At 39.5% G+C, this 16,922-nt stretch overlaps 1 protein-coding gene across 1 annotated transcript; it reads left to right on the plus strand.

Moving 5' to 3' along the window:
• Nucleotides 1-861: 861 nt before the first annotated feature.
• On the plus strand, nt 862-16,361 carry LOC137280866 (protein draper-like). The gene is made up of 5 exons (XM_067812063.1): nt 862-950; nt 1,661-1,714; nt 8,305-9,291; nt 9,637-9,760; nt 14,630-16,361. The coding sequence occupies exons 2-5, from the start codon at nt 1,663-1,665 to the stop codon at nt 15,021-15,023; spliced, it is 1,557 nt and encodes a 518-aa protein (XP_067668164.1). The 5' UTR covers nt 862-950; nt 1,661-1,662; the 3' UTR covers nt 15,024-16,361.
• The last annotated feature ends 561 nt before the right edge of the window (nt 16,362-16,922 follow it).

Here is a 16,922-nt window from a genome sequence, read left to right on the forward strand (position 1 = left end):
TGACATCCCACCCACCATGTTAAAGTACGGGCTATGTTTTGGACATTGAGAGGTTTCGAAATATCTTTGGTCCAAATTTTCGAAAAGAGCCAGTTCGAAATAAAGCCGGACAGAACTTTTATCAGGAAAAAATATATTATCACAATCTTGATTGTCGTGGACCCATCTCATCTCTCATCAGTGGTGAGGAAATTTCGCGCTTTATCGTCACATTAGGCCTGTGTAATTCTCACTCATTACGAACCTGAGGACTCCCACACCCACTATTAATCATCTCATTTCTGATATTCTAAACGCTTTTCAATTTTTCTGTACACTCAATCTGACCAAGTCGGTGGAGACCCGTAGTTCTGAACTTTCTTGAACTCCCTGCCCCGGCTTTGTGCTCTATCCCAACTCCTGACTGAAAAGTCGTCAAGCCTTGTATACTGTAGCCAGGAATGTTACGCTTAACTGCTGAATTAGAATGTCAACAAAGTGAACATGTCCCGTACACCAGAGATATAACTCCTGATGCTATAAGGTTCATTTTATTTTATAATCAGCATTAGGAAACAAAGAGTTCCTCAATAATTTCAGGGGAAAAGAGTACTTGTCACAAAGAGCTGGTACATTATATAATATTTATTGGTCTTGTATGAATTATTACATATATTTTACCTTAATCGGAAAGATTTACGAAAATTAAAATCACTTAAACAATCGAAGCTGGAAATTGACCTCGTAAACTAAAACTCGACACCATGTATGCAAAAAGCTACCCTCTTGAGCAAGGTCACCCATGAGATGACCAGGCCTAACACAAGCAACTGTGTTATCGTCAGACGGAAGACGAAACCGAAAAGGTACACAGGGATCAGAGTATAAAGTTATTAAAACAGCGGCCTGGCGACATGCGTGGAGCGACAGTCAAGAACTAAACATCGAGATGCATCAGGGATAAAGTTAAAGTAAGTGTTTTTCATTTCCACAAAGCAGGGACTGGTCAGCCTCGGTATATTTACTACAATCAAATAGTATGGGAACACATTTAAATTTGATGGTCATATTTTAAAAATGGTGACGTCTTTTCTATTCGAAGGTAAATGCAACGTTTTGTGTACTTAATGAACACTTTCAAAGACATGTCAGAACATGTTCTGAAGCAACAGATGCCCACATGTTTATCAAATTGGACGATGTTCCCAATGGCATGCTCCTCGTTTGCAGTATGTGAAGGGAATCTCACCCTCGTGTCTATTGAGACGACCCGTGTCACGAGTTAATAAAATTACAAATATCAAATGCTTGGTACGTTTACTTTTATCAACGTGTGTTGATATAACTGTTATCCGTAGGTACGAGGTTGAGATTCTATTTATCATCAAGAATCATACTTCATTGGATTTCACTGAAACATGGACATCTTTGGATATTGCACTACGTACACTTATATATGAAGTGCAGCATTGTGACGTCATCAATGTCATGAGGTCGTGGGATTGTCAGGGTATTGTACAAAACCTACTGTCCAAACGAAATCTCCTAGGAGATATGGTCTCACACATGCAGCATCTCACGTGAACCACAGTAGCTTCGGATAGTAAAATAGTAGCGTTAGTGTTCTGTGGTAGTCAGAATGAGTACATGATACATCATTCTGTTAATATTTCATTTCCAGGTATGGCATTCATCTCCATCATATTGCTCGTCTGTGTGGCTGACTACACCCTAGGTAAGAAAGACGAACGTAAACGTTCAAAACATGTTTACCACTGTTGATAACATGTGATTCTGTCTTCTACTATAAACGACATTGTGGGGCATATTGCTGTTAAACGTGTCTGTGGACGTGTGAGGCTATGAAACAGTCTCAGCCTATTTGTCCGTCCTGACGACTGTTTTCACTTGCTCAGCAGTCGGTCGAATCTGACCTTCTGCTGGTCCACAGGGTCGGATGTTTTCTCTATACATCTGGTATACGTCCCACATACCCACTGAGGGTATCTGTGACATATTACACCCACTGAGAGTATCGGTGACATATTACACCCTCTGAGGGTATCTGTGACATATTACACCCACTGAGAGTATCGGTGACATATTACACCCTCTGAGGGTATCTGTGACATATTACACCCACTGAGAGTATCGGTGACATATTACACCCTCTGAGGGTATCTGTGACATATTACACCCACTGAGGGTATCTGTGACATATTACACCCTCTGAGGGTATCTGTGACATATTACACCCACTGAGGGTATCTGTGACATATTACACCCACTGAGAGTATCGGTGACATATTACACCCACTGAGGGTATCTGTGACATATTACACCCTCTGAGGGTATCTGTGACATATTACACCCACTGAGGGTATCTGTGACATATTACACCCACTGAGGATATCTGTGACATATTACACCCACTGAGGGTATCTGTGACATATTACACCCACTGAGGGTATCTGTGACATATTACACCCACTGAGAGTATCGGTGACATATTACACCCTCTGAGGGTATCTGTGACATATTACACCCACTGAGAGTATCGGTGACATATTACACCCTCTGAGGGTATCTGTGACATATTACACCCACTGAGAGTATCGGTGACATATTACACCCTCTGAGGGTATCTGTGACATATTACACCCACTGAGGGTATCTGTGACATATTACACCCTCTGAGGGTATCTGTGACATATTACACCCACTGAGGGTATCTGTGACATATTACACCCACTGAGAGTATCGGTGACATATTACACCCACTGAGGGTATCTGTGACATATTACACCCTCTGAGGGTATCTGTGACATATTACACCCACTGAGAGTATCGGTGACATATTACACCCTCTGAGGGTATCTGTGACATATTACACCCACTGAGAGTATCGGTGACATATTACACCCTCTGAGGGTATCTGTGACATATTACACCCACTGAGGGTATCTGTGACATATTACACCCTCTGAGGGTATCTGTGACATATTACACCCACTGAGGGTATCTGTGACATATTACACCCACTGAGAGTATCTGTGACATATTACACCCACTGAGGGTATCTGTGACATATTACACCCTCTGAGGGTATCTGTGACATATTACACCCACTGAGGGTATCTGTGACATATTACACCCACTGAGGATATCTGTGACATATTACACCCACTGAGGGTATCTGTGACATATTACACCCACTGAGGGTATCTGTGACATATTACACCCACTGAGGGTATCTGTGACATATTACACCCACTGAGGGTATCTGTGACATATTACACCCACTGAGGGTATCTGTGACATATTACACCCACTGAGAGTATCGCTGACATATCAGTGTACCGTGTGCATGTCGAAGGCAAAACTGTGTGTACTATGCATAAAACACCTTTGACAATGACCTTGACATTTAATGTGAGTGTGTGAGTTTAGTTTTATAACCCACTCAGCAATATTCCAGCTCTATGACGGCGGTCTGTAAATAAACGAGTCTGAACAGACAAGTATAAGCATCGGTCTGCGCAGTTGGGAACCGATCACATTTGTCAGTCAAGTCAGCAAACCTGACCACCCGGGCTTGTTAGTTGTCTTTGTGCAAACATGGGTTACTGATGTTTAATTCTAGCCCGAATTGTCACAGAATTCACATTTAGGAGGTGGAGTTTAAAAGAATTCACAATACATTATGTATCCCTGTGGCCTGGATCTAATTAAATTATTGGCGAACACCAGACGTCATATTATAAAACATGCATAAGGAAATATTACTTTCATTTACGAACGTTAAAAGTATACTGAAAAATAAAGTGATAAATTGATAATGATTTCGTTGCACTTGTGATTGTGAATACCGTCAACGAGGATTTAATATCTTCGGCCAGTAACATTTTACAAACTATTGCTTATCGCTTTTCCTCTGGTCTTCAGTACCGTGTCCACTTTCCACACATCGTCTTCTCTTATGTCCCCTTTATTCGGTTTGGTAGACGGTGAATTTCTCCATCATAGTGATTCACTTTGTAGAGAGGTAAACTTGTGAAGTAAAGCTTCCAAGATACTGCGGATGTTTCCCCAGTCCATTTCTCGTCATAAAGGAGTTCCTGAGATGACTCAATCGTAATCGACTTCGAATTTTAGAAAGAAATGGTTTTGTCTTTATCACGACAGTTTACAGTAGGTACGCCGCCAAACACTGGTTTCTAGGCCTTCGATCAAATTCTACGATACGTTTCATTATGTCTATCCTCAAACGTCTGAGCGGAGGGGTAGCCTAGTGGCTAAAGCGTTCGCGCCGAAGACACATGGGTATAATGAGTGAAGCCCATTTTCTGGTGTCCCCCGCCATGATATTGCTGGAATATTGCTAAAAGCGGCGTAAAAATAAACTCACTCACTAACTCACTCACTCAAAAGTCTGTGGTTTATCTGCATACTCGTATAGTTGTTGGAAGGTGAAATATCTTCATCATCTTCAGTATACATTCAGCCACTACCACTTTTGTCTCGTTGTTTTAGAGATGTGTCGTATTCGCAGGTAGAAAGAGACTGTTAGTCAGATAAGGAATTGTTTATTCATGAGTTTTATCGGATTTTACATTGCCGCGAGGCAGGTGGCTCACATTGCCAAGAGTATACATGGGCGAGACGAGAGTTACCGCTCTCGCCCTGGGGTCGGAACTTATACCACACTAATATTTCCTTAGATAAATATTTGAATCCCTTAAAACTCGTTCAACCCTTTATCAGCTTTCTGCGGGATAAACCTAACTGCACAGTGACACAACTTAAATTATGTTACGAACTGAATAGTGTGATATGGATGCTCTTAAGACGTAGCTTGAACAAACGTGTAAACGTTTATAAATCAATTGTGGCAACAGATGTTGTTGACCTTTCTCAGGCGATAATCAAATTAAATGTCATTGTTCACATTCAACCGTGTCTCACTTAGTTTCTATCAGTCTCTCAGGTGGTTGTCTGGTTAGTAGGGGTCGCCAGTGATGGTAGACTAACATCCGCAGATGATGTATCTGCAGTGCTGTAGCTTGTGGCGCTTTCGTGTCCACATCTGTCAACTCAGAGATGATCTGGCTGTCTCGGATTACCACTTCCGTCACTTGATCTACACATGGTACTGTTTTGCCCATGTCTAGCTCTGACAACATACTTGAATTAACTATTGGGTTGTCAGACCTGTGTGTTGTCATTGTTCAGTCTCAAATGATCACTATGTCGCTTCCAAAGCCTACCGTCATCTAGCATCACAACATATGACTTTTGCTCGGAATGTTCTGCTACAGTTCCACTTTATAATGTTCTGCAAGTCCTTGATCAATGGGCAGAACTCACGGAGACAATTCTTGCCGACGTGGACAAGTCTTTTATCATTCTGTCTATTCCAAACATCTAGCAGAACTCGCCGACGCCCTTCTTCTTGCCCTGGAAAAGTTTTTGATCACTCTGTTTATTCAAAACTTTTCATTGCACATCTGGGCGAATAAGTGTTATTCATGTCTTAAGTTCTCTGGTCATGAATAAACTTGTTGTTGTGAAAGGCGTCGCGCGATATTTTAGTAGGAAGCGTGCGGTACACTGAATTGTCAGTAAATTTGAGTTGCTGGCTGCAGGCATGTTGTTGAACATCTGAACCACACATTCTGCTGCACTGTTACTAATTGAATATGGAGCAACTTTCATAAGTGTACTCCGTTCATCATCAAGTATTCTTCACTTCAGGATTGTGAGCTGGTATCGCTTACTTCCTGGTTTGGTGAGCCGGACTTGGTGAACAGGTCGCCAACTATATTAAGTGTTGCCTCAGCCGTCGTACGTCTCACACCTACCAACTGTGGCTTCTTGGAAGGAGCTTTGACAACTATGAGACAGCCTTTAGATGGCATATGGGCAAGCTCCCAAAACAGTGACAGTTCTCCGTCGTCGGTCGCTTACAGAGGTAATTGCATCTTTAACTTCCCTGAATGACGCTTCACAGTCTAGTGCCACTCCATGTTCCCCAACACTTGGGTCAGTCGTAGGATGATACTACATACTACCGAGGCCTTCATGTAGTGACACTTTTCGGTCTCGAATTGCAATCCGTACCTCAGGAATCATTGACGATCCTTGTAGAAATGTCCGAAATCATCTTTCAAAAATTAGCACATCGTCCTGGATTGCACAAACACGATTAAGTCCCCCCAACGCCAGTTCTATGAATCACTGGACTTGATGCATTGAATGTATTTATCGTTACCAGTTATTGTGACTTCTCGTCCAACAACATTTGTTGGTAAGCACACTTCAAGTCTATTTTGGTGAACTAACGACCACCTGACATGATTCCATAAAACTGTTCCGCAGGAGTCAGGAGGTGCAAGTTTGGATTTACTGCACACTTGTAATCCCTGCATAGCCTGACTGTATTATCGGACTTGGGTATACATATCAGTGGTGTAACCCGATTGCTGAGCTCAACAGATTTAATTAATACTTCGTTCTGCATTCGTTCACGTTCCTCTTCCGCTGTTGCACGTGACCCTGGACTATCCGGAGATTTTCACGACCTTCATAACGAGCAGCCTTTCGCTACTGAGAAAGTCAAAATCATGGAGACATGCTGACTCCTTATGCCGTCTCCATGTGGAAGATCTATAGCTGAAAGGTTCATCAGCGGAAAAGCTAATGCCCAATCTACGATTAAAGTCAAAGCATGTGGTCCACTACAGAAAAGTAACCTTTTACTTATACTCTGGATTGAAAGTTCCTTGCGAGAAGCATCCGCGACAAAAGACCTGCATTCTCTTCAACACTGTGAAGGGAAAGCATGCCAAGGAAAAGTTTGAAAAACATTTTGTTTGATAACTCTGATTTTGGCAAGACCATGGAAACTCTCAGGTGAAGTGTGGGCACCAAGCTGATTCAGGGCCAGACGAGGCTTAGAAAATCAGAGCAAGGACAGGAATACGTGTTCATGTATTGACGGTCAACTCTCAAATGAAGAACATCCTGATATTTCTGCAACCATTATTAATTGGATTTAATATGTAACTCTGGAGGTCAGGCCAAAGATATTGAAAAAATTTAGTAGTTAATTCGTCTGGTCTTGAGCTTTTTCTTTCATTTTTCATACGTTTCAATGCATTTCGTAATTATTCATATAATATCTCCCCTTCTATATTTTGTGCGTTTTCATAACTAAATTTACGTCTTGGATTTTGGAATATTTTATCTAAGTCTATGAAAGAAGTTCTCTATTTACTACAGCATAACACCATGCATTTTCTCTTCCATCAGGTTTACATAACACGAATAGATCTTTCTCATCATACTAGTCATTCAAACATTTTTATGTCATTTAAATTCTGTATTTGCATTGATCAAATAATGAGTTTATAAGGTAAATTGCTTCTGATTCCTCCACAACTTTAGCACTTTCTTCATAAAAATATAGTTTATACTCATCTGGGCCATATATAAGTGGGTAAATATGCTGATGTACTTCAATAACTATTGTCTTGTAAATTATAGTTATCCTCAAATATCCATTCTTCATAAAATCATTCAAAATTATTGTTATAAAGAATACATGTTCTGCAGCACTGGATTTATGCAAACTAAATAGCATTCTGAAAACGCCCCACTGTTGTTTTAATAATAAATTCTTCCTGTTGCTTGGTACAAGGATGTACATCCTGTAGACAGAAAAAGACAAAAGATCTTTTTTGTTCTTATTTAAAAAGCAAAATACCTTTTTCGTCTTGTACACTTGTACCGTCAACTTTACCTTCTTCAAAATTGACACTTGTTGACGCAGTTCGTTAACTTCACCTTGTTGAAATGAGACTGAATTCTTACTCCCTTTGACCATTGCTACACCGTTTTCAAGTTTCAGATTTAACGTCATAAATAAATTGTTCTAGCTCTTTTGTAACATCAGTAATCACTGTAGACAGTCTGTATTCAGATTTAAGAACAACCGTCGTGCGTGCTGTTTCCTGCCTTGAATTAATAGATCTATTCAGTTATAATGAACTCAATCTAATATTCATAGATTTGGAAATTTTAACTATAAATTGTATATTTATATACTTATCCTATCTCACGATTTGCACTTCTCTCTCTTGCTTCGACGCTGAGTGGAACGAATTAGAACTTTCCTGTAGGCCTCTCTTGTCTTGACCTTTTTTCCATGGGCCGAGCAGAAGCGGTACCCATCCTATCCCTCATCCGGACATGACCACAACTAGTATGCTTTAAGATGACCATCTTTTAAAATCTTTTTAATGTCATATTCTTTGTGATTGACAGGTACGGAATGTAAGGAGGGTCAGCATTGTCCCGAGTGTGACATGGATGGGGACTGCTTACAAGGTTGTGACAAGGGCTATTTTGGAAAGAAATGCAGCTCGCAATGCAACATCAAATGTAGATACAATACGTGTAAACTAGACCCGGATACAGGTGCAGGCAAGTGTACTCATGGCTGTGTACTAGGGTACCAAGGCACTAGTTGTGACAGACCATGTGACAGTCACGTGGTCAACTGTACCCTGTGTCCAGGTGGATGTGACGAGGGATACTGTCAGCTGGGTGATACTTGTTTTGCCGGCTGTCGAGATTCCCTGTACGGATCAGGATGCAAGACGTGTCCCAGTACCTGCAGAACATGCAACAGGATGACAGGAGTATGTGACGAGTGTGACACCACACATTATGGAGTCAACTGTGAGAAATCGTGTGAGAACTGTGCAGGAGCCTGTGCACCTGACTGTGAATGTGTTTCTGGTTTCTACGGGGGCTACTGTGCAGAGACTTGTAGCAAAACATGCCGCCCCAAGTCAGCCCACAAATGTCACACTGCTGTGACATCAGACAGTTGTACAGGTGAATGTGACAAACACAACGCCACGTGTCTCCATGGCTGTGTGGATGGCTGGTTCGGCCCGAGGTGTTCCTCTCAGTGTAATCCCGGATGTCGCCATCAAAGATGTAATGCTGTAGGTTCCTGTTCTGAAGGCTGCGAACTTCATCATTTCGGGTCAGCTTGTAAACCTTGTCCTGAGAACTGCACTAACCGCACATGTCACCCCCAAAACGGTTCGTGTGTGGATGGGTGTAAAGATGGGTTCAATGGGCAAGACTGTAGTGAATCGTGTACATTGTGTCCTCGAGGTGTTTGTGATCAGAACAGCGGTGCTTGTGTCGATGATTGCAGTGTCAGCGAAGAAGGCAGTGTGACTAACTGTACACGGACCTGCTCTCGGCGAGGATGCTCTACGGGCTATAGTAACAGCGGTGAGTATTTAAAAATGAAGTATAATGGTTGTAATCAATCAGGTCTCACGAGATTATCCTTCATGTTGTATTTTTGCTGGCCTGAGCCTTCATGACTAGTTACCCATCACTATCGGCCATGTGACAGTTATCTCAACACTATTGTCCATGCGACAGTTAACACTCGATCCTCGCCCTTGTGGCAGTAACCCCAAGCCTGTTGTCCATGCAGCACTTACCCCATGACAAGTGTTCCCTGAGTGTTTGCCAAAGAATATGCCCACTGACTAATGTTCATATGATAGTTGCTCCAAGGGCTTTTGCACCTCTTCCAAGATCTATGTCCAATGTATGTTTGTTTGCCAGATCGCCCAAAGCGGCCTCATATGAGCACAGCTACTCTGACGATCGTTGTGAGTGCAGTCACTGTTCTCCTGGTTGCAAGTTCTGTATGCGGTTTCTGTTTCCGCAAACGCACCTGTGCACAAAGGTCAGTATAGTTGTATTCTCTGGTAGCCAAGGGCGATAAATATAAAGACTGTTTGACACAAAACCCGTACATGGGTCATCTCCACTACAGAGTTAGTGAGTGAGTAAGTTAAAAGTTAACGCCACAATGCAATATTCAGCCATGTCATGACGCGGATGTGAATAAAGTACAGACAGTATTAGGCTAGCAATGACACGTTAATCACATGGAATGTTAATGAGTGAGTGAGTGAGTTTAGTTTTACGCCAGTTTTAGAAATATTCCAGCAATATCACGGCCGGGATCACCAGAAATGGGTTTCACACATTGTGCCCACGTGGGGAATCGGTCCCTCGGGCTGACGAGCAAAACACTGTAAACATTAGACAATCCACGGCTCCTAAAATGTTAATGAAAAACTGGGAGTGGAACTGAACGCATTAAACATATCACCCCTCGTTGATAAAGGTGAGAAATATTTATCATCTAGCCATATAGTAACAAAGAAACGTCACAGGTAACTAGTTCATTTCAAAACTTGTGTAGACTATGAAGTCTAGTAGTGCTAACAGGTGCACAATCTGCAGTGCATACATTTCACACTTTCATGGTGGCACATTTAGTAACTTATATGACTGGAACAAGGTCGACAGAAGAACAAGGTAGACAGTCACGACAGGTATAGAAAAAGTCTTTTCGTGTATTTATATATGTTTTTCTATCGGCTACCAAAACTGTCATGTCATATGTACACAATGGTACATGGAGATGTATGATGTACGGGTATTATATCAATATCATATCAATAAACGTATACACGTCAATAAAAGAAAGATCATATCAGGTATATATGGATTCATGATAAATTCTAGGAGTTCTATTACCTCATTATTTCCTCTTTGTATTTTTCTTTCTTTGTTTTCATATATGATTTTCAACAAAGAATATTTCTTTCAGAGTTTTTTGGTGAATAAAGTTTCGTTTAGATACGTATTTGTAATACTGCACACATGCATGTAAATATGTTTTTTTTTCCTGCAATGATGATATGATTCACTAATATATTTTGAGGTAGAGTGCCAAACCAAACCATATGTTTTTAAAATACCAATTGATGGTGGTATTAATTGTAGATTTGTAGATTTTCCAAAAGATTTGTTTCTCCAGTTATTCCAAGTACACATGACACATACTCTCATTTACATTATTGCAGAATCAACATTGGCAACTTTCAACCTTTCTTTCATTTGAAGCAATTCTCTTTTTGTATAAGTAACACCTGAAAGTAATCATTAATAAAAATCTATAAGTTTGGTGTCTTGCGATCCTAATTTATGTACTGTAAATATATATTTTACAGTCAAAGTCTGCTTCAGGAAATAAGAGCTGCAGTATTGCACATATTTGGGTGTATATCAGTGGAAAAAAATTCATAAAACAATTTTGCAGCCTTAAGATATTTTATCTAATAGATCTGGCATTGATTAGAATTCAGATCACTGACTGGTGTTAAATGACTGTTTTTATTACATCCCTCAGTATTTTATCATTCGTGCCATTTCAAATAACAAGAAACAAGATAAATTCTGCTGGTGGTTTTGGCAAGGAATATATAACCAATTTGGAATTTTCTAGACTTTTTATTACAGGGCCCTGTTATTTTACCAATAAGTGTTATTAATCTCCCTCAGACACTTTCTAGTGTTGATTACCCATAAGCATTCACGATCCGGTGTAATTTACTATCTAGTACGTTAACTTCACCAATTACCCATTCAATTTTAAAATCGTTACATATTTTATCCATACAGATATTTATTTATCTGAATTACTTTTAAATCTTGATAGTTTGTAAAAAAGTATTAATTGTGTCAATAACAGAGTGCAAAGTCTCTTTTATTCCATCGATAAATAGTTCAGTATCATCAACATATTGATACTGTTTACATTCGTTATCATTAATGACAATACCAATTCATGTTTTTTGTAATTTTTTCATGCATCCAAGAACCCTAGCAACAAAATGTACAGGGTAAGGGGATATTTGGTCTCCCTGTCTACATTCCATTTTATTTGCCAAAAGGTCAGATAGATGACACCAAGTAATATATTTATCCAGCTTATCGTATCAGGCAAAACTAGCTCGATACAATCTTTTGAAACAGTGTCAGCTTCTACAAAATACATCGGACCCAGCAAAAGAGTAATGTTTGTTTCTTTGTTTGAAACATTATATCGTGTAAAAATCTATTTTTTTTCACTAATAGACCTACCCGGTATAAATCCAGTTGATACAGGGAGAATAACTTCATCTAGAGAAGTTTTCAATCAATGTGCAATGCAGGAACTGATCATTTTAATCAATAATTTCTATAGATACACATATTTAATTTTGTCCCAAAAGATATAACGAAATCGACAGCAAATGCCTGGGCTTTTTCGTATTATTCTTCATATTCTGTATACAACATTGCTAATTTCACCCAAACTGATTTCTCTTTCAAGATGATCTCTTGGTGTTTTGTTTAAAGTTGAAGGTTTGACATCTTTCAAACAGCCTTCTTCCTTAGACTATTTCTGAGGTGCAATGAATTTTCAAATTTCGTTAATTTAATTAAGTAATTAATATGAGTGCTTAATATGAGGCTAACAGGCCATATGTCAGATCAATTTAAGGTTTGCATTTACACAAGAAATGAATTTCATTTTCAACATTCTCACAAAAGTGACTCTTACATGGATAGGTTTATTGGCTTATAGTGACCGGTTTCAATATGCACCGAGAGGAAACCACAACAGAGTCTTTCACTTCTGGCGAGACATGACTGATTTAGCACAAACTTCCGTTTCCGTAGGTTCCCGACATTTTCATGCAGGTTGTATGTTCTTACGTTATATATCTTATTTATTTATTTGTTATTGTACTTCTATAGTTCTGTGAAACATCATTCTTTATCAATCTTGTCTTCTTATTGAGCGAGGACTGTACACAAGATTTGATCTGCTGAGGTTATTGCATTACTCCTTGTTATTGTCTTCTTCTGTAAAGGACAGAGGTTTCTCCCTGCGTTTGACCATTCCAACAGTTTGTTTAGGTATATGTGAATGGGCAGTTCTTGTTAATCTGATGTGAGCACGTGCAGTTGCTCTTTGTTTGATACGACAGAAAATCCATCCCATTTCTCTTTCTACAGCAATGTTAGATGTATTCCATCGCACACCAAGAAAAACGGCCGGTTCTAATTAATTAAAACAGACGTGATGTATAAAATCCCCATAGTGGGACACCACACATAAGAATAGGTTCCACTGTATATGGTAGACTAATTAAAAGTGCGCTGACTTTAGTTGAGAGAGAAATGAACAATAAACTGACAAAGGATTAGCTTGCCCTTTGAATGAAGAACAAAGGAATACCTTGTTCTCCCACAAATTAACAACAGAGCCCAGAACAAATACAAACATACTATAATAAGAGCCTAATTTAATAAAATACCGCAACCAAATCATTTACAGGCAGTGCCGTATTTAAACAAATAATCAAAAGGTAAAAATAGGACACTGACACGTTTATGTACATATACAGAGAGAGGGATAGATTGTGAGAACTGTAGTCCATCATCCAATGTATTTATTATGTCAGTACTGATTCACATATTTACGGTGACAAGGCGGAAGAAGGTGTAAAAATGGCCTGCACATACACTTCATTATCAATTAGTGATCACGGGCATTTGCATGTGGGACTTTTACCTCAAGACTGCATTGTCGAATACCACAGGGAACGTACGCGAGAAAGACAGGTACCCGATTTCGGTCAAGGTATAGGCAGACGCCACACATAAGGCACCAATTTCATATAATGTATCAAGGTAGGTAAGACTGTGTCTGTTGACCAGAATATTCTGAAGAGCTTTACAATTATCATTTCCCATGACACCTGAAAATTCAGCTGCATACTATGGTTCGACACTTATCCAAGTAATAGAATACACTCATTTCGCTTTAAGATACAGTGCTTATTACATTCACTCTGTTAGGCAATTTATTAATAAATTAATTGCATAGTCATTTTATATTTACATTTTTATTGAAAATTAAACACTGACGAAAGTTACTCATCCCGAGCAGCGAACAGAAATAATTATGTCTCACTCATATTAACTCGGTGCTGTGGTCTGTGCCGATTACACATGTACCTGAATATTCATTTCTTGTACCATCCAACAGTATAGAGCCATCACTACAATCAACATTGCCATTGTGATTATGTCTGGTTTGTTTGAGAAACCTGTAAGCTAGATTGGATTTTTTCCTTACAACATATTTTCCTGAATACATTACTCCATACAATTAATGCCATTTCAGGTTCAGGACGATGATACAAGATATGTGACACATCCTGTATATTACCTTTTATTGGGAGAAGTGTAAATGATGAGACGAAACAACCTCTGTACAAGAGAGAAGTTAGAAACATACGCAATGGAGTTTAGACATAGTTGAACGGTTTCTGATACTAGTTTCACATAACATCAGTACAGTTTCCGTACTTTGTGTCCATGTGCAATGCTGCAATATTCTGCATTACATGATGGAATTTGTCTTTAATGGTCATTTTTGGCGCCATGGATTAAAACATACAAATGAAGGTGTGTCAATATAGTTTGTCATCACCAGGCAATGTGAAAGCTCTCTCTCTCTCTCTCTCTCTCTCTCTCTCTCTGTTTACAGAAATTATAATCTTTGAACGAAATGATTTTATTCGAACACGAGCCTGTTAAAACGATCACTTAACAAAATTGACATTGACGCTATGAAAAAAAACAACACAAAAGTGAAATTAGACCCATAACCGCTACAACAGTTTTAATTCTTTTATTCAAACAGGTCTGCTCAAGCTGAAACTGGCACACACAGCAGTGTATTAGAGCAGGTAGACCCCAAATACATGGACTACCAGGAAGTTCACAAGTATTGGGAAATCGGAGATGATGAAACAGAACTGGGCGACGGGATACCGAATCAGAACCACGACAGCACAAGCGATGTCATTGATGACGCACTGCCGGTGTTAGCGGAGTACTTTCCGGGTGATGTGGACATAGAGGCTGGGGATGACAACGTAATTCCTGAAGATGGTGCTATTGAAGCCAAAGGTATCAAGAGTGGTCAAAGAGGCAGTGCAGTCTCTGACGACGATAGCTACACACACCTGACGTCAGTCGTTCCTGTCGGTCATTCTAGGAAAGTCGCCTCATATATATCACCAATTGAGAACTAATATTTCATATGCATTTCGATCCATTATATATCCAGACCAGAAGGGACTGGTGACGTTGAAGCAAAAGATTGTGAAACTGTACCAGAAGATGGTGAAACCGCAGCTATCAGTTCTGTCAAAGACAACCATTATGCTTCCACCTCATACGATGACATTAGGATGCCCTTCATTGCTGATACCACTCGTCACACGTGAAGACACACTGTATATTTGTATTTATTGTTTAGATACATGGAATAGTCATAAACATCATTACATGTAAATACTTTAAAGTTTAGTAGTGGTGAGCTCAACTTCCAACTTGGTGCTAAAAACAAGTGGTCTGGAAAACTATGAGATATGTAGTTTGTAGCAAAATGTCACAAGGGGGGTGTTAAGACCTATTCTTATATATTTGTTCTAAGGTCTAGGCAGTTTAACACCACACTCGTCAATACTAAAGTTACAATAGTGTGGCCTAGAAATATATCGCAACAAGCCAACGACTACCCCAAATACCACGCGGACTGTGCGTGTGTTAGTTTAACGCGAGATTTGGATATATTGTACCTGAAGGAATGCGACTTCTATATCAGGTATGGGTCAGACAAACCAATGATTGTTATTATCATATTACGCACAACTCCCCATATGTTTGTTGTTTAATGCCGCACTCAGCTAAAGTACCGCGATATGTAAATATCTAGCCTGGACCGGGCAAACAATGATTGTTATTGAGCCCGACATCTCACGTGGATTGTATATTTGTTGTTTACCTAAGCCATCTACAGCTATTACATGTGCATGTTTCCATAGTATTACCGCCAAGATACATAAACAATAACAACATTAACCAGCTCATTTTCCGACAACAGGAGTCCAAACGGGGCAACCCCACTTCCACGCGAATTTTCATTCAGCATAGGTCATTACGAAAGAAAAAGAAACATCACCAAGTTCATTAAACAGCTCTAAATATTTTTAACAATTGGTAAATCTTAATACCTAAATGGTTGTACATTGAATAAACACGACACACTTACACAAAAACACCCAATCACAGTTGTCAGATTATTCAGTCTGCATTGAAGAAAGTGTTTGTTAAACCACGAATTACCTGTGCTCTATCGTCTACAGTAGTGAGCTGGGGCAAGTACCTGACCTGACTGGAATAGTCGCATCAGACATACTGGCACAACACTTTTGTTGTGCATAATTTCATATAGGTGGAATATTACTGAGCGCAAACAATCATAATTTCTGTGTATAGATTGCTGTGTCGATAAATCATTACAGGAAAATCTTTATATTGTAGATGATATTGGTTGCCAATTTAATAAAGACATACCTGGTCTTAAAGTTCTTTGTTTTAATATTTGGAGATGGTGGCTTATACTTGATTGTACAAGCCCGATAGGTGTTAATTTCAAATTGCATGTGGTCAGTGATTGAAGCTGTGCATTGCATATTGGGTAACCTCCCAAAACTTAGACCGCCACATCTTAGACAGCTTAAACAACATTTCTGGTTCAGTGCACAACTAATCCTCAAACTGATGAGGTAGTTTCGTATTTTGGATTGGCCAAGTAGAATCAATTAGACAAGCCGTTATGTTCATTCAGCATGTTTATTTAAATGTCATCAGAGCTAAAAGAAATTAATAGTAAATAGTAATTATGTATGAAACATAAAACAGAAAAAGTCACGGTTTTGATGGGAAGGAGGACAAATCATCAGTATGTATTAATAAATGAGAGGTAGAGACATTAGTGAGTGAGTGGGTGGGTGAGTTTAGTTTTACGCCGCACTCAGCTGTATTCCAGCTATATGGCGGCGGTCTGTAAATAATCGAGTCTGGACCAGACAGTCCAGTGATCAACAGCATGAGCATCGTTCTGCGTAATTGGGAACCGATGTCAT

This window comes from Haliotis asinina, chromosome 4 (assembly GCF_037392515.1).
Source record: "Haliotis asinina isolate JCU_RB_2024 chromosome 4, JCU_Hal_asi_v2, whole genome shotgun sequence".
Taxonomy (NCBI): domain Eukaryota; kingdom Metazoa; phylum Mollusca; class Gastropoda; order Lepetellida; family Haliotidae; genus Haliotis; species Haliotis asinina.